The sequence below is a fragment of the Palaemon carinicauda genome, chromosome 1, assembly GCF_036898095.1.
Source record: "Palaemon carinicauda isolate YSFRI2023 chromosome 1, ASM3689809v2, whole genome shotgun sequence".
Classification (NCBI taxonomy): domain Eukaryota; kingdom Metazoa; phylum Arthropoda; class Malacostraca; order Decapoda; family Palaemonidae; genus Palaemon; species Palaemon carinicauda.
In genome coordinates, this window is record NC_090725.1 from 274,011,528 (window position 1) to 274,034,998 (window position 23,471).

A 23,471-nucleotide genomic window follows, 5' to 3' on the forward strand; every position below is an offset into this window, starting at 1 on the left:
GAACTTATTTAAGGCAGAGTAATGGCTCAAGTCGACTTCCTTACCTGGTACTTATAATTTCATTGTTATTTTGAATAACTGATAATATGAAATACGGGATACTTAGCTTCTTGATATACATGTACACTGGTTTTCACCCACCTCCCTGGGTGTGAATCAGCTACATGATTATCGGGTAAGATTAATATTGAAAAATGTTATTTTCATTAGTAAAATAAATTTTTGAATATACTTACCCGATAATCATGATTTAATTGACCCACCCTTCCTCCCCATAGAACCAGTGGACCGAGGAAAAATTGAGGTGGTGTCAACAAGAAGTACTGCAGTACCTGGCCACAGGTGGCGCTTGTGAGTACACCCCCCTCTTGTATAGCGATCGCTGGCGTATCCCTTCCGTAGAATTCTGTCGGGCAACGGAGTTGACAGCTACATGATTATCGGGTAAGTATATTCAAAAATTTATTTTACTAATGAAAATAACATTTTTCTATGTGTACAAACCTGAGTTTTTTAAAGTTACACCTCCCACCTCAAGTACCCTACATGTCCTAGGTTCAAGATCAAACTGGGAGCTCATTGGCGTGTCGGATGGATGCCAAACAGCAGTAACTACCACCATCTCAATAAAGTTTCAACTGCCGTATCGAGCTTTGTTTAAATCATACTTCTATTAAAGGACTCAGATTTGTATAGTTAGGAAAAATACCCATTATTTAATAAAATTCCGATGTTTCTTTACTATACACGATACACTAGACTCCTTATCAACAATTTTTGGGTAAACTGATGTGTCTTCTATCTTAAATCATCACATCATGAAAGCTGGTATTAGTGTATAAGAATTTATGTAAATCGATATTGTTCATAAATTTTTTTTAATTACAGATATTGGACAGGCCATTTTGGATAGATCTGTATTAGCAGAAGTAAATGGAAAGGTGTGGGACATGCATCGGCCGTTAGAGGAAGACTGCACATTATCATTTTTACATTTCAGACAGGTAATATTTTGTAAGGTTTTTTTGCTTTCACTTCATTATTTATTTAGTCATAGTTATGTTTTTGTAAATGTAAAGCCTTAGTCTGCGAGTAACTCGGAATACCAGCAAATCAGTGTACAGTAATATGCTGCAAACATTTTTGTTGAAACTTGTATCAGTCAGTGAGCAATATATTGGACAGCAAAGACTCCTCTTCTGAGGATTGCTGCTGCTGAAGGTCAGTTTGCTAATCCACCGGCCCTCAGGGGCGGCATCAAAGGGCGTCCTCCCTCCTCCTTAGAAATACGCCGTCACCTCCAGTGAAGAGATGCCTCTTTGGTTCTTCAGCAACTTAGCCTTCCCCTGCAGAGGAGCCTCCTCTTTCATCGTCTTCAGGCCTGTTCCTGGACCTTCTGATGACGCTGCAGCTAGTCACTGGACTTCGGTTCTGGACTCTTCTGCGGATCGTTCGCTATCTCTATCGGTGGATGTTCGCCCTTCCGAAGGGCACATCCCAGTTCCTGATCATCCTACCAGTCGACCTGCCGTCCTACTGTCGCCGTTCCTGTCTCTGTTACAGCCTCTTGAGGCCCTACCTAAGCGTTACAGCTGAGCGCCAACGCTCTCCAGTGCACCAGCACCCTGCAGTGCACCAGCGCTCACCAACATCTCGTCAGCGCCAGCCTTCTCCTTCACGCTCTCCAGATCGCCCGCGCTCTCCAGCTTGTCAGCGTTCTACAACGCTTCGGCGTTTGCCTGACTCACAGCCTTCTCCTGCTTGTCCTCAGCGCCTTCCAATACCTCAGCGATCTCCCGATCGCTGGCACTCTCCAGCGGAGCCTTGCCGTTCCAGAGAGCAGCGTTCGCCAGTTCGCCAGTGCCCACCAGCCTACCTACTCTCGCCAGCGCAACTGTGCTTTCCAGCTTGAGCTTGTCAGCGCTCCCTGGCACAACAGCGCTCTCCAAAACCACAGCGTGCTCCTGTGCAACCTCAGTCTTCGGCTCGCCAACGATCTCTTGTACGGCAGTGCTCTCTGAAGCTGCAACGCTCTCCTGGGCATTAGCGCCAGTGCTCCACTGCGCATCAGCGCTCTCCAGTGCCGAAGCTTTCACCAGCTCTTCAGTAACCTCCAGTTCGCCAGTACTCACCTGCGCACCTGCATTCTCCAGTAGCTGCTCTACAGCATCCTCCTGTGCAGCGCTTTAATGTGCATTCTAAGGAGACTGAGCAGCGTCTTACGGGGCGCCAATGCTCTCCTGCGTGCCCGCGCTCTCCAGCGCATTCTAGGGAGACTTCGCAACACCCTGCACGCCATTGCTCTTCTGCGCACTTGCGCTCACAGATCCAACGCATCCAATGCTCCAGCACTCTCCAGAAGTTACTGGTGTGCTGCTCTCCGGTACCGGACCCACAGGCGGTCTGGCGGGACGCCTTTCAGTATCGGTGGAACAGTTTGGACGTTTATGCGTCCCCCCCCCCTCTGCCCAGTAAGGAGGCCTCTAAACAAGGTCAGGACATCTCAAGATCTCTGGATGTCCAAAGTAGCTTTGCTGTGGCAACATGCAGAATGATTCCCGTTTTTTTGGCATCTGCTCACAGAGGCACCGAAGGAGCTCCTTTCACTTCCCGGTCTACTCGGACAACCACGCGTGAAGATTTACCATCAAGCGATGGCTTCACGCCTGGAGGTTTTCCAGCAACTACTCAGAAAGAGAGGCTTTTCGAGACCAGTTGCATAAAGAATGGTAGGATACCTCCGGGAGTCGTCTGCTTCCATATATCAAGCAAAGTGGTCCATCTTTAGTGGTTGTGGTCGTGGATGAGGTATCGCACCCCTCAATGCCTCTATTCTAACGATAGCGGAGTTTCTGTTGTACCTCAGTGAGGGAAAGCTCTGCTCAGTGTTAGCGGTCAAACGCTATCGCTCGGCCTTGAGCCTCGCTCTTAGACTAAACAGGGTTAACATTTCCTCCTCAATGGAATTCTTTCTCCTCATATGGAACTTTGAGCGCACCTGCCCACAGTCGGAAGTTAGACCTCCTCCTTGGAACATGGTGAAAGTACTACGTTCTCTAAAAGAAGCACCCTATGAACCTCTTCGTTAAGAATCAGATCGTGACTTGAGACAGAAGATGGTTTTCCTGCTAGCACTTGCCTCTGCAAAGAGAGTCGGTGAGCTATACGGTCTTTCCTACGGCATTGCCCATTCAAGGGGATGGGGAGTGATGCTCAGTTTTGTCCCTGAGTTTGTAGCTAAGACTCAAAATCTGATTGGAGCGTATCGTACATTCGGGCCCTTCCGGATTGAGGGTCTCCAGTCTGTAGCAGATAATGCAGATTACTTTTATTCTTATTTATTGTAGAATAATATGATTTTATGTGCTGTTAATGCTTCAAATATTAGATATTTGAACTACCACAGAAAACGCCACTGTTTAGCTCTTAAAGTCCGCTAACTAATATAAAAATACAGTCATTGATTTTCATAGTTCATTTGCAAGGATTTATGTTAATTATGTGAACGTTACTGTAAGTGTAATTAGTTTCATATGATTTTATATACCGGTACTTTAATTTCTATTTACCCTAAAGTAACATGTTTTATGTGCTTTTAACACTATCCCAGTGATATGACTTTAATACTTATAGTGTACAGACGGAAAGTCAAACAAAACCAAAACTTGATTTTTATTTTCCCAAGTATTATTTTTAACAACCAAGGTATACCTGTACCTTTAAAGTATTGCCAGAGCCCACCCTCAAATCAGTAGGCTCTTTGTGAGCTCGGGGAGAGTAAAAAGGAAGGTCATGAACTCTATCTCTTCTTGGATCAGGCAGGTGATCGAGAGAGCCAACCAGGCTCCTCACTATCTGGTCATCGACCTCGAGCTCATGACGTCAGGAGCATCAGCACGTCCCTGGAGTTTCAGAACTTCTCTGTGACGAGGTGTTGCAAGTCGGCGTGTGAAAACGGCAAACCACGTTCACCACTCACTACCTACAAGACATAACCCACAGGAATCTTGATATTTCTACCTTCAGTCCTGTGGTGGCTGCACAAAATGTGGCCAATAACAGCTCAGCTGCATTGTAGGACAAGTAGCAGTTGGTTAAGGGCAGATGTTACCCGCGAGTAAGTCTGGAATGAATGTGTAAGTGACTGGCCACTTCCTCTATCATTCTTCCCTCTCTTTGGTTTCAACATCTGGGGAACTCTGCAAGCTGACCTCCTCTAACTGCCGGTGGGTACCATCGTTCTTTGTGGAACCTGATATATGAATGCTGTATATACAGTACAGTATTTGTTTTGTCCTTGTCCTCCAAACAAGTTGGAGTTGGCCAATGTCTAGGTTAAGTGCTGAGTTTAGTTCCAGAATTAAGCTTACTTGGTCTATTCACAAAACTAAATTCTTACACCTAGCACAGATTGCTTAGGCCATTAACCTTTAAGATTAATGAGGTGTAATGGTGACCTCTAAACAGCTTGTGCAAAGCAAAGAGTATAATACACCCTGGGTCAGTCACCAGCCAGTTGGTTTTTGGACTTCCACCCACCATGGAGTGGGTCTCCACTGAAAAGAGCGTAATGGTTTGTATAGTGTCTGAACAAATGATAAATTTGGTAATAATTTGTATTTTTCCTAACTACAGTAGACAAACCTGGAGCTCTTTACACATACTGGTCTCGCCATCACCTTCGTTAAGAAGTCCTGCCGCAATTGCAAAATGACGGTTTGTTACTAGTGTAAGTATTAGTGGGGTGGCTAGTCTACTACCCTGCTCCCCCCCCCCCTGCTAATTAGTAGAGGGTAATCACTCCTCGTAAAAGCTTAACGGCTGGTTTCAGCTATCACTGAATTATATTTCCATTCTAAAGAGCTCTTGTGAGGAAAAATACAAATTATTTCCAAATTTGTTATGGTTATGAATAGTTGTGTCAGTATTTATCTTCCAGTTAGGAAAAATACAAATTATTTCAAAATTTGTCATGGTTATGAATAGTTTTGTCATTTTTTATCTTAATGTTACAAGCATTTTGACTTCAGATTCAAACTTATCTAAAAATAATTATTTTTTCAATATTAAACTTAGCCGGTGATTATATAAGGTGCAGCTCTGCTGCTCGACATAAAACTCTACGTTAAAAATCCGCCAGCGATCGCTATGCAGGTAGGGGGTGTACTTCAACAGCGCCATCTGTCGTGCAGGTACTCAGTACTCAATGTAAACACAGAACTCAATTTTCTCTCTGTCGTGCCACCGGCAAGACCTACTAATTCGCTGTTGCTAACTGGATTGGTTTTCACAACTTTTTGGTGAAGTACACGTTTCTAGTTTTGAGCTTTCGCTTTGCAGGCTTTATCTTCAATACATCCTTGCATTCTTTTGTTGATATCGGATTATTTGTTGATGACTTTGGATAGTTTTTGAATTCCCCTTTGACTAATTCAAAATGGCTGACCCTTCTCAAGTCCCTAAATTCAGGAAGTGTAATGCTAGGGACTGTTCAAGGTGTCTTCCGAAGGCCTCTATCGATCCTCACACCGTTTGTTCCAATTGTCGGGATAAAACCTGTCAATTGGAAGATCGATGTGAGGAATGCGTTGGGCTTTCGGAATTCGATTTTATCGAATTCCAGAAATATACACGTAGGCTAGAGAGAGATAGAGTCAGGAGAAGTTCATCTCGCTCCGTTGAATTTTCCTCTCCTCATGCCCCACAACCTATTCCTTCCCCTGTAGTGGTTGCTCCTGATCCCCCTTCTAGCACTCAAGAACCTTCGATGGCAGATATGATGCGTGCCATCCAAGCTCTGGGTGAGAGAGTCGAGTCCTTGGCTAGTGACCGTAACCAGCTCATGGCGGACGTCAAGGAGCTGAAGTGTAAGAGTGCAGTGGGTAGTGATAAAGTGAGTGATAGTGTTGTGGATAGTGTTGCGCTTGAGGGTTCGTCTGTTCGTGCCTGTCGTCCTCCCAGTCCGGGACCTCTTGCAAGCTCCCAATTCCAGGGGAGAAGCAATGTCGTACGACCAAAGGGTTCGAGAGGCTTTAATCAGCGAACAGACGTTCCCTCCGTGGTTTCGGGCGTATCTACCCAAGATCGCCCCACCCACACAAAGACGAGAGAGCCCATTTATTCCTCGTCTGCGGAAGAGGTTTCTCGTAAGAAACCATGGACCAAGGTCTCGCGGCCTCTTAAGCGCAAGTCGGTCCCTTCCGCGCAAGTCCAACGGCCCAGTTGTAGCCACTGGGTCAGTTCGGACTCGCTGCAGTCTTCCGACGACTGCTCACCTCCTAAGAGAGGCAAAGCGGTACCGCCTCAGGCAGTCACACCGTCTGTTGCCGCACCTGCTCCTGTAGACCCTAAGTGGTCTTTGCTGCAGACCATGCAGTATCAGTTAACGTCATTGATGCAGGACTTTCGTGCGGAGAAGGTTGACGCTGAACCAACCTCTTACCTACAACCAACCACGGTTGTGCGTCCTGTGGACGCTGAGGCGACCTTCTGCCGCACTCCAGCTGAGAGAGTCCCGCCACCCATGCGTTCCAGTGTACCCTGCCAGCCGCATGTTGACGTTCAGCGACGCACGGAACCTTCCGTTGACGTTCGCGAGGTACAACAACAGTCTAAGTTGTTTTGTTTTGACGCGGTGCGTCAATCTCCGCAACCCAGTGTGGTTACCTCTGCTCGCCCACATCAGACTAGACAGTCTGGAGTAGACGCTATGCGTCCCCGCGCTGCTATGGTTGTTGCCAGTTCACAGACTGGGCAACAGTTCCATGACGTTGCGTCCGGTTCAGTCACGCGTGCACCCGTGCTACCGGACTCAGCTGACCAGCCGATTCCTACTCCTTTGCCGCTTCCTCCTCAATTCTCGGATGATGGACTCTCTGATGATGACGACGCGGCACACGTTGATGAACCACATTCGGACCTTGACGAACCCAAGACCACGCAACCCTCTTTGGACTTTAGAAAAGTTCTTGCTCTGTTCAAAGAGATGTATCCGGACCAGTTTGTGTCTGCGGCTCCACGCTCTCCTCCGTCAGAGTTAGCTTTAGGTACGCAGTCATCCGCGCCTGCCTTTACGAAACTCGTCCTCGCCCGCTCGTCCAAGAGAGCTTTACGAGTTTTAGGAGATTGGATGCAGTCCAAAAAGAACCTAGGGAAGACAGCCTTTACGTTTCCCCCTGCGAAACTCTCTTCCAGATCGAGCGTCTGGTATGCCACGGGAGAAGTTCTCGGCTTGGGAGTTCCTGCCTCTGCCCAGGGCGACTTCTCAAGTCTGGTAGACTCTCCCCGCAGGCTAGCCATGAGACGCTCTAAGATATGCTGGTCTCCTTCGGACCTAGACCATCTGTTGAAAGGAATATTTAGAGCCTTCGAGGTCTTTAACTTTTTGGACTGGTGTCTGGGAGCTTTGAGCAGGAAGATCTCCCCGTCTGACAAGGAATCTTCCTAGCTCGTAATGTCCTGCATGGACAAGGCCATACGTGACGGATCTAGTGAGCTTGCGGCTTCGTTCGTATCCGGGGTCCTCAAGAAACGGGAGAACCTTTGCTCTTTCCTGTCAGCTGGAGTGACACCGTGTCAAAGATCAGAACTTCTTTTTGCTCCTCTCTCAAAGTGCCTTTTTCCAGAGGACTTGATTAAGGAGATTGCTGCTTCTTTGATTCAGAAGGACACCCATGACCTGGTTGCGTCCTCTGCCCGCAAAGCCACCCCTTTGCCTACCTTGTCAAGACCCAGGATGGACACTCCAGCGTCCAGATTCATTCCACCCTTTCGTGGCAGAGCCTCCAGCAGAGGAGGTGCTCGTGCCGAAGGGAGACGTGGGAAGAAGAAAGGTACCAAGTCCTTTAAAGGCAGAGTCTGACTGCCACCTTTTTCAGACAGCAGTGGGAGCCAGACTCAAGAACTTCTGGCAGACCTGGGAGAAAAGAGGCGCAGATGCACAATCTGTGAAGTTGCTCAGAGAAGGGTACAAGATCCCGTTTGTACGGAAACCCCCTCTAGCAACGTCTCCCATCGATCTCTCTCCCAGGTACAGAGAGGAAGACAAGAGACGAGCTTTGAAGCAGGAGGTGTCTCTCTTACTAGAAAAGGGAGCGGTAGTCAAAGTCCGGGACCATCAATCCCCGGGCTTCTACAACCGTCTCTTCTTAGTGGTAAAGAAGACAGGAGGGTGGAGGCCGGTGCTAGACGTCAGTGCGCTGAATGTCTTTGTCACAAAGCAGACGTTCGCCATGGAGACCACAAAGTCCGTTCTAGCAGCGGTCAGAAAGGAAGACTGGATGGTCTCTTTAGACCTAAGGGACGCTTACTTTCACGTCCCCATCCACCCAGACTCCCAACCTTTTCTGAGATTCGTTTACGAAAAGGTTGTCTACCAGTTTCAAACCCTGTGCTTTGGCCTAAGCACAGCTCCTCTTGTGTTTACGAGGCTGATGAGGAATATTGCCAAATTCCTTCATTTAGTGGACATCAGAGCCTCCCTCTATTTGGACGACTGGCTTCTAAAAGCTTCTTCCAGTCGTCGCTGTCTGGAGAATCTAAAGTGGACTCTAGATCTGATCAAGGAATTGGGTCTCCTGGTCAATATGGAAAAGTCTCAACTGGTCCCATCCCAAACTATTGTGTATTTAGGGATGGAGATTCACAGTCAAGCTTTTCGGGCTTTTCCGTCGGCCCCCAGAACAAGTCAAGCCCAGGTATGCATCCAGAACATGCTGAAGAAGGAACGATGTTCAGTCAGACAGTGGATGAGTCTGATAGGGACACTATCATCCCTGGAACAGTTCGTTTCGTTAGGAAGACTACACCTCCGTCCCCTTCAATTTCACCTAGCTGTTTACTGGAAAAAGGACAAGACGCTAGAAGCGGTCTCGATCCCCATTTCCGAGAAGATGAAGTCCTCCCTGACTTGGTGGAAGGACAGTATCAGCCTCAGAGAGGGTCTGCCCCTGGCTGTTCAGACTCCCAACCACGTTCTCTTCTCGGACACATCGGACACGGGCTGGGGTGCGACATTAGACGGTCGGGAATGCTCGGGAACTTGGAACTCGAGCCAAAGAACGTTACATATCAACTGCAAGGAGCTACTGGCAGTTCATCTGGCCTTGAAAAGCTTCAAGTCCCTCCTTCAAGGCAAAGTGGTGGAGGTGAACTCGGACAACACCACGGCTTAGGCGTACATCTCCAAGCAAGGAGGGACCCATTCTATGACGTTGTACGAGATCGCAAGGGACCTCCTCACCTGGTCAAAAGATCTTAACCTTTCTCTAGTAACGAGGTTCATCCAAGGCAACTTGAATGTCATGGCAGATTGCCTCAGTCGGAAGGGACAAATCATTCCAACAGAATGGACCCTACACAAGGATGTGTGCAAGAGACTGTGGGCCACATGGGGCCAGCCTACCATAGATCTCTTCGCAACCTCGATGACCAAGAGGCTCCCAATATATTGCTCACCAATCCCGGACCCAGCAGCAGTTCATATAGATGCCTTTCTACTGGATTGGTCACATCTAGACCTATATGCATTCCCCCGTTCAAGATTGTCAACAAGGTACTGCAGAAGTTCGCCTCTCACGAAGGGACAAGGTTGACGTTAGTTGCTCCCCTCTGGCCCGCGAGAGAATGGTTCACCGAGGTACTTCAATGGCTAGTGGACGTTCCCAGAACTCTTCCTCTAAGGGTGGACCTTCTACGTCAGCCACACGTAAAGAAGGTACACCAAGGCCTCTACGCTCTTCGTCTGACTGCCTTCAGACTATCGAAAGACTCTCAAGAGCTAGAGGCTTTTCGAAGGAGGCAGCCAGGGCGATTGCTAGAGCAAGGAGGACATCCACTCTTAGAGTCTACCAGTCGAAGTGGGAAGTCTTCCGAAACTGGTGCAAGTCAGTATCAGTATCCTCGACCAGTACCTCTGTAACCCAAATAGCTGACTTCCTCTTATACCTGAGGAAAGAAAGATCTCTTTCAGCTCCCACTATCAAGGGTTACAGAAGCATGTTGGCATCAGTCTTCCGTCACAGAGGCTTAGATCTTTCCAACAACAAAGATCTACAGGACCTCCTTAAGTCTTTTGAGACCACGAAGGAGCATCGTTCGGCTACACCTGGTTGGAATTTAGACGTGGTACTAAGATTCCTTATGTCAGAAAGGTTCGAGCCACTACAATCAGCCTCCTTTAAAGATCTCACTTTAAAGACTCTTTTCCTGGTTTGCTTAGCCACAGCTAAAAGAGTCAGTGAGATTCACGCCTTCAGCAGGAACATCGGATTTTCATCTGAAACGGCTACATGTTCTTTACAGCTTGGTTTTCTAGCCAAAAACGAGCTACCTTCTCGTCCTTGGCCGAAATCGTTCGATATTCCAAGCCTTTCAAATATGGTTGGAAATGAACTAGAAAGAGTCTTATGCCCTGTTAGAGCTCTTAAGTTCTATTTAAGACGAACTAAACCTTTACGAGGACAGTCAGAAGCTTTATGGTGTTCTATTAAGAAACCTTCTTTGCCTATGTCAAAGAATGCCTTATCCTATTATATCAGACTGTTAATACGAGAAGCTCATTCCCATCTGAGTGAGGAAGACCAAGCTTTGCTGAAGGTAAGGACACATGAAGTTAGAGCTGTCGCAACTTCAGTGGCCTTTAAACAAAATAGATCTCTGCAGAGTATAATGGACGCAACCTATTGGAGAAGCAAGTCAGTGTTCGCGTCTTTTTATCTTAAAGATGTCCAGTCTCTTTACGAGAACTGCTACACCCTGGGACCATTCGTAGCAGCGAGTGCAGTAGTGGGTGAGGGCTCAACCACTACATTCCCCTAATTCCATAACCTTTTTAATCTTTCTCTTGAAATGTTTTTTATTGTTGTTTTTGGGTTGTCCGGAAGGCTAAGAAGCCTTTCGCATCCTGGTTGATTTGGCGGGTGGTCAAATTCTTTTCTTGAGAAGCGCCTAGATTAGAGGTTTTGATGAGGTCCTGTAGTATGGGTTGTAACCCTTGATACTTCAGCTCCTAGGGGTCGCTCAGCATCCTAAGAGGATCGCGAGGCTCCGTAAGGAAGACGTACTTAAAAAGGCAGAGTAATTGTTCAAGTCGACTTCCTTACCAGGTACTTATTTATTTTATGTTTGTTATTTTGATAACTGCTAAAATGAAATAAAAAATCCTTAGCTCATAATAATGTAAACATTTATTGCTGGTCTCTACCCACCCCCCTGGGTGTGAATCAGCTTATATAATCACCGGCTAAGTTTAATATTGAAAAATGTTATTTTTATTAATAAAATAAATTTTTGAATATACTTACCCGGTGATTATATATTAAAGGACCCTCCCTTCCTCCCCAATAGAGACGCAGTGGACCGAGGAGAAAATTGAGTTCTGTGTTTACATTGAGTACTGAGTACCTGCACGACAGATGGCGCTGTTGAAGTACACCCCCTACCTGCATAGCGATCGCTGGCGGATTTTTAACGTAGAGTTTTCTGTCGAGCAGCAGAGCTGCAGCTTATATAATCACCGGGTAAGTATATTCAAAAATTTATTTTATTATAAAAATAACATTTTTAATTAGTTTGAATGTCAGAAACTTTAAATTATGATTATCAGCTTCTCTTTGCATGGAGCTGTCTGTTCCTTGTTACCATGCTGTTAATTAATCCTATAATGCAAGTTTGTCGTTAGTCTTCTCACATGCATATCTTCTTGAAAGTTTCCTAATTAGATTTCAAAAATGTGTTACAGTATATGCAATAGCTGTTTTCAAAATATTTTATATGGTAATGAGACAAAGTTGGATATGGATGCTTATCCTGATATGTCATTGCAATAAAGTTATGATAATTTATATAAATTACAATGTTAAATTTTTCTTTCAACAGCCTGATCCATATTATGTTAACCGTGCTTTTTGGAGAGCAGCATCGGTTATGTTGGGAGCAGTTTTGGAAACTGTTTTCAAAGACGACATATATGTTGAGCTTTGTTCGTTCCCTTCTCCGAATGGTAAGTCAGTACTGTAAATTTGTATTGAAGTAGTTGTAAGTCTGTAGTTGTATTGATACTTTTTATGTTCTCAAATATCTAGTTAAATTTTATTAAACAAGTATTTATTAATTTGCTCCTCTGGATTATATACTGATTAATAGTGAAGATTCCATTAAATGAGTAAATTCTCCTAATTTTATACCACAATATATATTGTTCATCAATGACTATATGTCATTGTCATTTCTTTAACAGTTTTGTTTTATTGAGATTATTTTTGTTTGTAGTGCGCACTGGAAGTTTTGTGTATGACGTTGACCTGAAGAGGCCTAATTGGGAGCCAAGAAAGGTTAGTTAAAGAGTACCGTATAATATTTGTATCATAAGAATTAAATAGAAGATAATAGTTATACATTTGAACCTCCCCTGATATTCATAATGCTGTGTTTTTGAAGCTTTGACTTACACCGACGCTACCCCAAAAACTAAAAAATTCCTGTTTTCTTTCCTTTAAAAGGTCATGTCCCTGTCCACCAAAGTAACCTTTGATTTCAGCTGTTGGTGAGAACGGGATATTTTTACTGATCTCTTGGTTTATTGGCAGAAATTAACTTGATAGAATTTTTCTTTTTTCTTTTTTTTCCAGCATGTTTGTGACTTGTATGTTTGTCAAGGATGCAGCTAGACTTGTTGAAGTGTCCCAATGTGCCAATAAAGACTTGCAGCACATTTATGAGTGCCAGGGCAACGTATCCTATCAGCCGTGCCCTTCCTGCAGGGGACTCTCGTGCAGTCAAGGGTCGTCCTGTGATGAGTGTCTGGACTGGTCACCCTCCCAGTGGGAGAAGTACAGCAGGAGGTGGAAGTAGTCCAATAGGGACTTTTGTCCTTTGGGTCTCGGAAAGGGAGAGGGTTATCTGTAACTGGCTGTGGGAACCCAGCAGTCATCGAAGAAGATTTCCCAACCTGATGATCAATTCCTACCACTTTTAGCTGTTTTTGAGAGTCTGCCGGAAGAACTTTCTTCTTAGTGTAGGTAATATACTTCTTACTTTTCTGTAATGCGCCAGCAGAAAAAGGAGACAAGGGTTTACGCTACAAGTCTCTAGGATTCGATGGTCTGACAGAGATGACTGACTGCAACTTGATTAACTCAATTGGCATAAGTCTGTAGGAATCTGTGAAGGAGATCTTCCTCAGCAAGAGAGATCCCCTGTGAGCTCTACATCTCGTTTCACCCTTAGGGAGAGTAACAGGACCCTCTTCCTATTCTTCTACCTGGAGAGCGCATCAATCGTTGATGTACCAAGAGAAGAAAGAGGAAACAGAGACTTTTCATTTGGATTTCTCAGGCGATGGATAGTGATGATTCTGAGAACGACCTAGGCTAAAGGAAATTACCGTGGTGGTAGGCAGTTCCAAAGCAAGGTCCGAGTCTCTTGCTGATATTATTGGAGATGCAGGATTTAAAGGAGCCTTTCATTCAGCAGCCTTTATTAAAGAGGAATTCGTTGACCTTTTGGATCAGTTTTACTTTCCTCTTTCGTCAGAAAACTATCTGTTCAGACATGCAAATATTTAGATGTTGGAAAATATCCATCAGGAGATGAAGAATGATAGTGAGAAGCAGGTCTTGAGTGCCTAGCAGAGATCGATGGAGAATCCTTCATGTATTATGAAGGTGAACGCTTGTTCTGTACTTATCCAACTGAGTTGGTGATGAGTGCCTGGAACGTGACGGGGAACCTCGAGGGAGATGTACAATTCGATCAGGGAGACACTGATGAGAACAAGGAGAACCGCATACTTTGAGCTCTTGAGGAGCGATGACGTCGAGAAGGAGAGAGTTCTTTATGCCAACGGTGAGGGGGTGACTCTTCCTATGATGACAACTTCTGTGAAGGACTGGAACTGATTCTTGTCATCAGGCTGGATTTATGTGGACCAACAGGTGGACGGTACCGAGGATGAGATCGCTTGGTGCGTATGCGCTTATATCTGGGGAGAATGAAGTGCATGGAGGTTCTCTCGCAATCCAAGGTGTATGTCCCAAGGAGCCAGAATGCACGTGAGAAACAGAAGAGTGACGAGTAGATGTCTTCTGTGCAGGGGAAGGAGGAAGATGAGGAGGAGGCTGTTTCTCTTGTTAATGTCTGCAGGAACCACTGATACTTGCTCTTCTACTGGGCGCTTTGACACGAGAAAGTGATTCAGACTACTAGAGAAGAGTCAGAATGGAGAGTCCCGGGAGAAGAAGTAGGAGGCCTAGACTTCTTCGACTTCCTGGAAGACTCCGAAGGCAAAGGATCCCTATTAGGCTTCTTCTTTCTCTTGCTGAACTTTACTCACTGCAAGGGTGACCACTCCTGACTTTCGTCACAAGGAAAGGTTTCAGTACATAAATGGCCTCTACAAACTCAGCATAGTGAATGAGGATCAACCTTAAGGCTACTTATGAAAGGGCCGCAGGTTTTATGTGGCACTCCCAGGTATGTCCGCATAATTGGCATGATCACAAACACACTAGAATGAAAGTGAAAGAATTAGTAATTCTGCCAAAAGCATAGAGGAGAATAACTGCACTCTCTGATGGCTTAAGTCAAAATGCTTGGGATCACTGGTGGCTAGACGGGTATAGGCGGCTACCTCCTACCAGCCGACCAGTGAACTTTCGGCTGTTATGTTTATATCTCGAATAAGATTTAACTGCCATGTTCCAGCTTTCGCTGTTTTCTCTCTCCTATAGTAAGGGACGATGGTTTGTATTATCATGTAGGAAGAAATACATTTTTAGGGTTTCTATAGAGACGACTGGCGAAATCTAACCGAGGCCCTTTGCGTCAATAGGCATAGGAAGAGATGATGATGATATTGTACTTCTCGTTCAATCTCCAACCAAATTACAGATCAGTTGTGATCCTTCTCTTATGCAACAGCCTAATTGTACGTAAGGCTAACACCAAGGAATCATGTGGGATAGAAATGCATGAATCATTTCACCATTTTTTGACCTTATATTCTTCATAGATAGGTTGAATTTTCCTCTTGACCACAGTGAGAGTATATGGGTGGTGGAGAAAATAAACATCAGTAAAATTGAACTCTGGACAGTCAAGTTGGGTTTCCTGCTGTGGTAGGGTGTTTTGTTGGAAAAGTTTGTAGCTTTTATGTCAGGAGGAAAATCTGTTATATCCGTGATATTGTTTATGCATCTGTTAGTGTCAAGAACTTTTATTGGGCTTTCCTTCACATGTTTTCTGACCTGTGAAAGGATAATTGATGATGATAATTCTAATTCTTGGTACTGGACTTTCTTGCTAAAAACCAACCAGATGGTCACTAGGTTGTAGAAAGTTACTCACTGTTCACCATACTATCCCTGTCGTATGACACTATTTCGAAGAAATGACAGGAAGATTCATGTGTTCTGTGGAAACATTGTTATACCTTAAATTAATGGGAAGGCCATTGTATATTTTTGACAGAGATTCAATAAACTGGTGGACGTCTTTGTTTCAAGGTATTGAGAGTTGCCCAGTGAGTAGATGCAGGGTAAGTAAGGTAACCTAGCCTTAATAGATTTACATTTTTCAGGTTTCTACAATTTACTTCTCTTTCAATCTTCAACTGAACTACAGATGGTCAGTTGAAAGACTTATGTAACAATTACCTGTGTGGATGAAGATAAGTTTGCATTCAAGAACAGAAGTATTTTAAAATTTCAGGGCTCAAGCCCTGCCTCCCTTTATTTTGCATAACTAGACTCAATGATGAGTTTAAAAGTATGTATAATTTTTATTTAAAAGAAATTGGGTTGGTACTGTACTGTATAACCAGTGAAGTGGAACATACAGTACTGAAATTTTACATTAATTTTTTTTAACCTTTTGACAAATATATGCAATGTCACATTTCCAAATGTCTCAGATTTTGTGCCACCCAACTACAAGTCAGGTTTATGGCTGGGAGTGAATGGGTCATTTCTTAGCATCATTATTGAATCTTGAAGTAATAGATTGAAAAGTTGTTGTTGCTGATGGTCACCATGGTGAATTTAGGAATGTGATATCTGGTGTTCCTCAGTGTAGTGTTCTTGGCCCATTACTTTTCATATTATAAACAGTACACATGACATGTAGTTTGGACTAGAAAACAAGATTGATGCATATGCAGATGATGCTACTCTTTGCATCAATTCCATATCCTGAATGTAGATATGGGATTACTGAATCCCTTAATAGAGATCTAGCTAGAATTAGTGCATTGTGCAAATTATGGGGCATGAAGATGAATCCTAACAAAACTCAAAGTATGATGGTAAGTATATCAAGGAAAGTGGCTCCTCAACATCCAGATCTCAGCATTGAAAATGTTTCTTTAACACTGTATGACTTTTAAAATTTAGGTGTGATTCTCAACACCAAATTTACTTTTGAGAAACACATTAGGTCTGTGTCTTCTTCAATTGCACAAAAAATTGGCTTATTGAAGTGTTTTAATTATTTCATACTACCTTGTTTCAAGTATTGTTCTCCTGTCTGGTCTTCGGCTGCTATTCTTATCTTAATTTGTTGGACAGAAACTTACGGTCAATTAAATTTCCTCTTCCTGATCTAGGTACTCATCTCTGGCACCACCGTTCAATAAGTTCGTTATGCATGTTGCAAAAGATTTTTCATAATTCTGATCATCCTTTACATTCAGATCTTCCCGGACAGTTCCATCTCTTCCTAATACTATGCATGCAGTTAATTTCTAATAGTCAGGCTTTCTCTATCATGAGGCTCAATACTACACAGTATTCTTTAAGTTTTATTGCAGCTTTGACCAAGTTGTGGAATGATATCTTCCTAATCGGGTAGAATAAGTAGAACTTTAAAAGTTCAAAGTTGTAGCAAATGTTTTTATGTTGAACAGACTGACATAAGTCTTTTTATAGTTTATATATTGAATATATGTTTTGATCTTGTTACCATTTTTAAAATATTTTATTAATTGTTAAATATTTCATTTATCGTTTATTTATTTCCTTTCCTCACTGGGCTATTATTCCTTGTTGGAGCCCTTGGGCTTATAGCAACTTGCTTTTCCAACTAATATTGTAGCTTAGCTAATGATGATAATAATTTCTTGATCATTCAAACAAGTTTTTTTTATGTTTTTTATTTCAGGAGGAACTTCGTACTCTGTCAGGAGCAATGACCAAGCTTTCTCTTTCTGCACTTCCTTTTAAGAGATTAGAAGTTGATGCAAAATTAGCATTTGAGATGTTTTCAGACAATCAATACAAAAGAGCGCAAGTTCCACACATAGCAGCCCAAGGAGAAAAAGGTAAGAATGTATTGTTATTCCTTTTGTTTTGTGACCCATTGGTATAGATTTTTAAATTACTTGTCACATGACAATTACTTTGGTATAACGTTTTTGTTACACTTCTGTAATTAATGAAATATCCATATGCAAACCCTTTTATTACAGTAATTTTATTACTTTAGAAATTACTGAAGGATCTTAGCAATGTCCCTTCATCTCCTACCGGCCCCACTTTGAAGTCTTCTATTTTACCTGTTTCCACTTCTTTTCATCCATCTTGCTGCCTAACCTATATTTAACTTTTACTAATTACTGTATTGCAATTACAGGTGCACCTCTGTCTTGAATGGCCTCTATGGCTCCAAAACAGCGCCATGAGGCTAAAATTCTGTAACATATCTTATAAGTGAGTTTTTTATTCATACCTGATGATTTCTTTTTTAGAAGAAACTATTACTAATAAGAACTTTAATTTTCTCAAAGGTAATAGCGTAGTGCTGTACAGAGTAGGTGATTTTGTCGACATGAGCAGAGGCCCGCTCATAAGCAACACTTCTCACATGGGTAAAGTTTCAATAGCATCTGTTCATCCCATCAAAGTGGATAGTGGAGAGCTTTTACGTTTTCAAGGTGTAGCTCTTCCTAAGGGGTTTATGGTGAGTTAAAGCAATTTTGTTATTGGTTTAGCTGTTTATGCTTTAGTGTACCTTAGAATGTCTTGTGCAATGATTTTTTAAGAAAATATGCACCTAGGGAATCCTATGTAAGATTGCATAGTAGGCTAAACCTTTAACCTAAAGATTACAACGTAATGCAGGGTTGGATTTGTGGGGAAATAAGTTGAGTATTTATAGCCATAGAATATATTCCTCTAATTTGGTATATTATTGCTAAGCTCTATGGTGATGGGATACGAGAGAAAATGACCGGTTTACTAATGATAGGGAATATGATTTTGGAAAATCTTATGACCTTGAAACTTTATTGGCTGAATTGTTTATTGAAAATACTTTAGTTATTGAAAAGTTGGTTGATACATCATGTTTCAGATAAATTTTTTCCATATTACAGATGAACCATTTCTCCTTTGGAATTTTGCAGAAACGTGCTGAACAGTTGGTAAGTGGGATTACAATCTGTTTTATAACTTTTCAGGTTTTCAATTTCATGTATATACTTTGATATGTGGACCAATGATGGCATTTTAATTAACAGTTGCTCAAATATTTATATCTAGGCGTGAAAAAGTGATAACTTTGAATATTTTTCTTAATCTTATGAATATGATTACTGTGCCTATTTTTTCTGAATTATTTTCTTTCGTTATGTAAGATTATGAAATTCCTTCAGAATTATTATTGTTGGGTACCATATTTTTATTACATGTATTATTATTACTGGTGGGTGGTTCCATACTATCTACTAGGAAAATAACCTGAATTATGATAAGTAGTTAGATTGAGTGTAAATTATCATCGTTATTTCTCACAGCTTCTTCCATGCTAAATTACATGTATTAATCATTAATATATTAATCACAGAATTTTAACATCAAAGTCAGTTACTTCACTAACACTAATATGTACGTGTGTGTGTGTGTTAGTTATGTGACCAGTATTTACTTGAATTGAAAGGTATAAGAGAACTTCTTTTGAATTTTTTCCAAAACTCATGTTTAAACATGTAGTAGAATGGTCATATAAATTAATTATGAGGATTAAAATCACTTTTAAATTATACTTAGACAGTAATAGATGGTAATATATTCTTCTTCCTTTCAGAACACAGGTAGAGTTCCAAGCATACCCATCATAGGAGACATTGGAGCTAAACCACAGCAATTATCTGCTGCTAAATAGATCTTGGATTGCCATGTAAAAAAAGTGGCCATGTTCAAGTTGTCATTTTTTATATACATTAATGTAAATATAATGTGGAAAGAGATCAAATAAATTAGAAAGAAGTCTGATGAGCATTTTATTTTTATCTGGGTTTGATAATTTTACCAGTGAAATAGATGGGATTCTGTTAAGCAATTTTTTTGTAAATAATTCTTATAATGTCATTTATAAACTTTTTTATGATATACTAATACTCTAAGCTGCAGAACAGGGGCATTGAAAAGGAAAATTGATGAAAATTTGTAAGGGTGCTAATTTTCATGCTTGTTAGGAAAATTGTGCTACAATGGATTGGTGGAGAAATGCAGTGTTCGGAAGCTTAAAAAAGGGATTTTGACAAAGGAAAAATCTATTTCTGGGGAGATACCTGTGACGCCCGGTGAAAAGAGTCCTTCCTTACACATTTCTGATATAAATACTTCCAAATATACCAGAGAAAGTTAAAAGTATGGAATGCAGAGGTTACTACCCTCGCGCGAGCACCCAGTGGGCGTCGTGTATAAAGCAGGGGCGTGTGAAAACCACTATTCACAGGCTGTCTTCCATTTAGATAATTCCTTCATCAAAGGGAAGGGCCGTAACAGAGGCCCTAGCTACCTCATCCTTCTGTTAGACTTCGTAAGCGTCGTATTCTTCATTTTTGTGCTGCTTGGTTTTTCTCGTCATGGTCGAAGCTCTTCTTGCTCCTGCAACAATGTTAAGTACCATAGATTGTTTTTGACAGATTTTTTAGTACCGGGCTAGTGTTAACTTAATTCTTTTTAGTGTTGTTAGTGCGACCGGCTTTTTGCCTTCCACGGCGTTGGCAGCCATTTTCATTGTTTACGTTATTACGTCTCTGTTATCTTGTTATGCCCGTTTGGTACTTTTGTCACTTAGGTTCATTATCTTTTATATACTCCTGGCCCTGTGCCATATATATTGTTTTGAACCATATTTATTATTCTTGGTACTTTTTCTCGCTTACGAGTCCATATTTAGTTGAATGAAGAATAGCGTTCGGTGCTTTATTATAGTTGAGTTTTTACCATTTGGCATTATTATATTTTCGCCATTTTTCATCTCATTTCGTTCTCGTTTCACTATTCTTCGTTCCTCATTTTAATGTTTTGTTATGATCATGGACTATTATGTGTCTTTTATTTAAGGTTCGTTATAGTTTTTTGTTATAGTAACCACGAGAGAGAGAGGCTGGAGTTCCCGTTTTCTGTTCATACGATCACGTATCTCCTCTCTCTCTCTCATTTATTTTAGTTATACCTAGTACGAGAGGCTGGAGTTCCCGTTTTCTGTTCATACAAACACGAGTTCTCCCTCTCTCTCTCTCTCTTCCCCTTGCTGGAATTACGCATTAATTTTATTATTTACATTTTAGCTTGTGGTTACTTTTAGTTTATTTTGAGGCTAGTGTTTTAAATAGGTCCTGTCGTGTGTGAGTCTATTTTGATTATTTAGATGGCCTAGTACCATCATTAGTTCCCCTAGTTCCATCCTCTCCCCGCTACAGCCTTGGGAGCTGGTCTGAACCCCTATTCAACTCCGCCATGAGTTCCATACTATGAGCTGGGAACTCGTACCTCTCTGTTATTCTTGGGCACTCCTCCGGCAGGGTTCGCCCCCTCGGAAGTCCCTCGCACTTAGACTCCGGCTTCGGCCCTCCCCACGCGACTTTTTATTCATCCCTCCGGGAGTTCTCCTTCAGAGTTCTTTCGTAGATCATGTTACCTTTTTCGATTTAATATGAGTATTTATTCTTTCAAGGACCTACCATCGGATCTCCGGCATCCCCGGAGATCTCCCAATCACTAGTCACTATTTTCATGTAATTACTAAGAGAAGCTTAAAAAAGAGGCAAAGAATTCTGAGATACTAAGGGTTTGGATGTGGGGTGAGAAGGTTTGAGGAATTATCAGTAAGAGAAGCATTTAAAGTGGAGGAACGAAGACATGAAGAAAGGTCAAGGAAGCCTTGGGAAAAGGGGTTATATGAAATTATAGATCTGATATGAGTTTATGAAGACAGTATAGGACAGAAAAGAGAACTTGTTTCCCATCAAAATTTGTAAAGGGAAGATCTTTTTTTTATGATCACATATTTCTTGAATGCAAGAGGTCTCAAACTTTCTTTGTCCAACTTCTTTTTAACTTATTTCAACAAACTTGTTTTATGTATTCTGAATTGCATTGCACCAGAGTTTCAACCCTAAATACTGAATGTTCATGCAATCATACCCAAGAATTGGACACATCCTTAATCCCTATCACCCAAAATGGCAGACCTAAATTTGAAAATCTCTGAGAGCAAGAAGTCACTGAATCTCCCTGCTAGGATTGTAAAGGATCCGAATGGCATGGTCACAGTCTAATTTAAAGCTCAAAATTGGATGATGGATAAGGAAGTTCGGGTGTTCAATTCTCCATTGCTTCATCACTGCTTATACATCACTCTGCAAAACGACTAATGGGAAATTTTTTACCAATCCATTTCCCAAAAATGTGCTGCTCTTTGTCCCCACTTGTCAGGAAAAGTGTCATGCAACTGAATCTCTTTAAAAAAAAAAAAAAAAAAAAGTTATTCCTCAGGTTGGCTGTCCGTTGAACCAGACAGCATCAACCAGTGAACTTTACATCCTCCTCAATGGTTGCTAACCTTCAAGATTGACAAAGTCCACTGCCCCGACAAAGTACTGTCAACCCATGATATCACCAGGAAAAAGACAATAACCATTGAATTTTGGGCAGAAAAGTGGGTAGCTTCTGAACTGATTCAGCCTAGGGGAAAGTCATCCATCAACACAAGCCAACAGGTTGACCTTCCCTGGGACATGGATTCTCCTTTGCTTGGTGATTGGGGAAGGAAGAGCTTTCTAGATAGGCTAGATCTAGGTCTGAGGGTCCACTGGACCCAGGATTCCTCTAACCAGCTGAGACATGGGAATAGGAGAGATTGTCTTGAATCCCAGTGAGAGGCAAAGTGCTTATCGATGCTGAAATTGTCTCGGCAGCCCTGCTCCTAGAGTTTCTAAGCACTTCTAGGCATGGATGCTTCGGCTGCATTGACTTGATTAGTTGGAGTATCTTGATGTGCCTTATCTAGTTTATGACACAGGGCTTAATGGGCTTGTAGAAGGTGAGTTTTTTTACATGTGTTCCATTTGTAATACAAGAAGTAACCTTACGGCTCTAGGGGAATATACGTAAGAATAACACTAAAAGGGTTTTAGTGTGCAGTGGATAAAGTATATTTCCTAAACTAACAAACGAGCTGTAGTAGAGAAATAAAAATGAAATTCTTATAAGTTAGCAATACTTTAATTGAATTAAAAATTATGGTAAGTAATTTATCCAGAAATTCACAGTGTGTATATATCAGAGGCGTAGTCTTCCTGTGTCGTGGTAGACAGAAAATGGAAAGAGCACTTCAAGTAAGAAAACAAAAATATGGTAATATGGGGAACTGAATTGCACTATGCAAACACGAGAAACAAAACATAATATAGAAAAAATGAAGAAAATTCTACAAAATTCTTTATATTTATATATATATATATATATATATATATATATATATTGGTAATTTTGTAGTGAATTACATGGCAATGTAACCTAGGAAAAAAACTACTGTTTCTTATAGAAAAACTTACGTTCTCTTAAAAAATGACACTCATTTCCGTCGCAAATGAATAGTTTCAGAAATATATATACATCTATATCCTACGATAATGGGTAATTTTGTAGTGAATTACATGGCAATGTAACCTAGTATATATTTACCTATATATATTTATATATAATGTATGTATGTGTATTGATATGTATGTATATATATATAGCGAGAAACACGTCGGGGCCAGAACACAGCCCTGCTTCAGGCCACCGTTGATGGGGAATGGGTCTGAAAGAGAGTTCTCGCTATACACCGCAGCAATGCTCAACGAGATTCCCCCAGACACACCCTCAGTCGACCTACGTTTCCGCATGGATGGAGGCGCTTTCAACCTCGCTAGACTCCGCGCCAGAACCAAGACCACCTTGTGTGCAGTGCGAGAACTGCAGTATGCTGACGACAATACCACCCCAGGTCAGACGGCAGAGGACCTGCAGTCGTTAGCTGATGCATACAACTCTGCCTACGAACGTTTTGGGATGCAAGTCAACTCAGACAAAACCAAGACCCTCGTCCAACATCCACCAGGACTGATGCTCCCCAACTTCAATACCACAGTGAATGACCAACCGTTAGAACAGGTGGACCAGTTCTCTTACCTAGGGAGC

The 23,471-nt window shown here is 42.1% G+C and overlaps 1 protein-coding gene across 1 annotated transcript in view; it reads left to right on the top strand.

The window, feature by feature from the left end:
* LOC137656510 (large ribosomal subunit protein mL39-like) overlaps positions 1–19,265 on the top strand; it is a 51,439-nt gene extending 32,174 nt beyond the window's left edge. Inside the window, exons 3-9 of the mRNA XM_068390686.1 lie at positions 889–1,004; positions 11,878–12,001; positions 12,271–12,332; positions 17,155–17,314; positions 17,780–17,952; positions 18,368–18,415; positions 19,078–19,265. Of these exons, the coding sequence (XP_068246787.1) occupies positions 889–1,004; positions 11,878–12,001; positions 12,271–12,332; positions 17,155–17,314; positions 17,780–17,952; positions 18,368–18,415; positions 19,078–19,155 (761 nt within the window). The 3' untranslated portion in view covers positions 19,156–19,265. The remainder of the gene's footprint in view (positions 1–888; positions 1,005–11,877; positions 12,002–12,270; positions 12,333–17,154; positions 17,315–17,779; positions 17,953–18,367; positions 18,416–19,077) is intronic.
* The last annotated feature ends 4,206 nt before the right edge of the window (positions 19,266–23,471 follow it).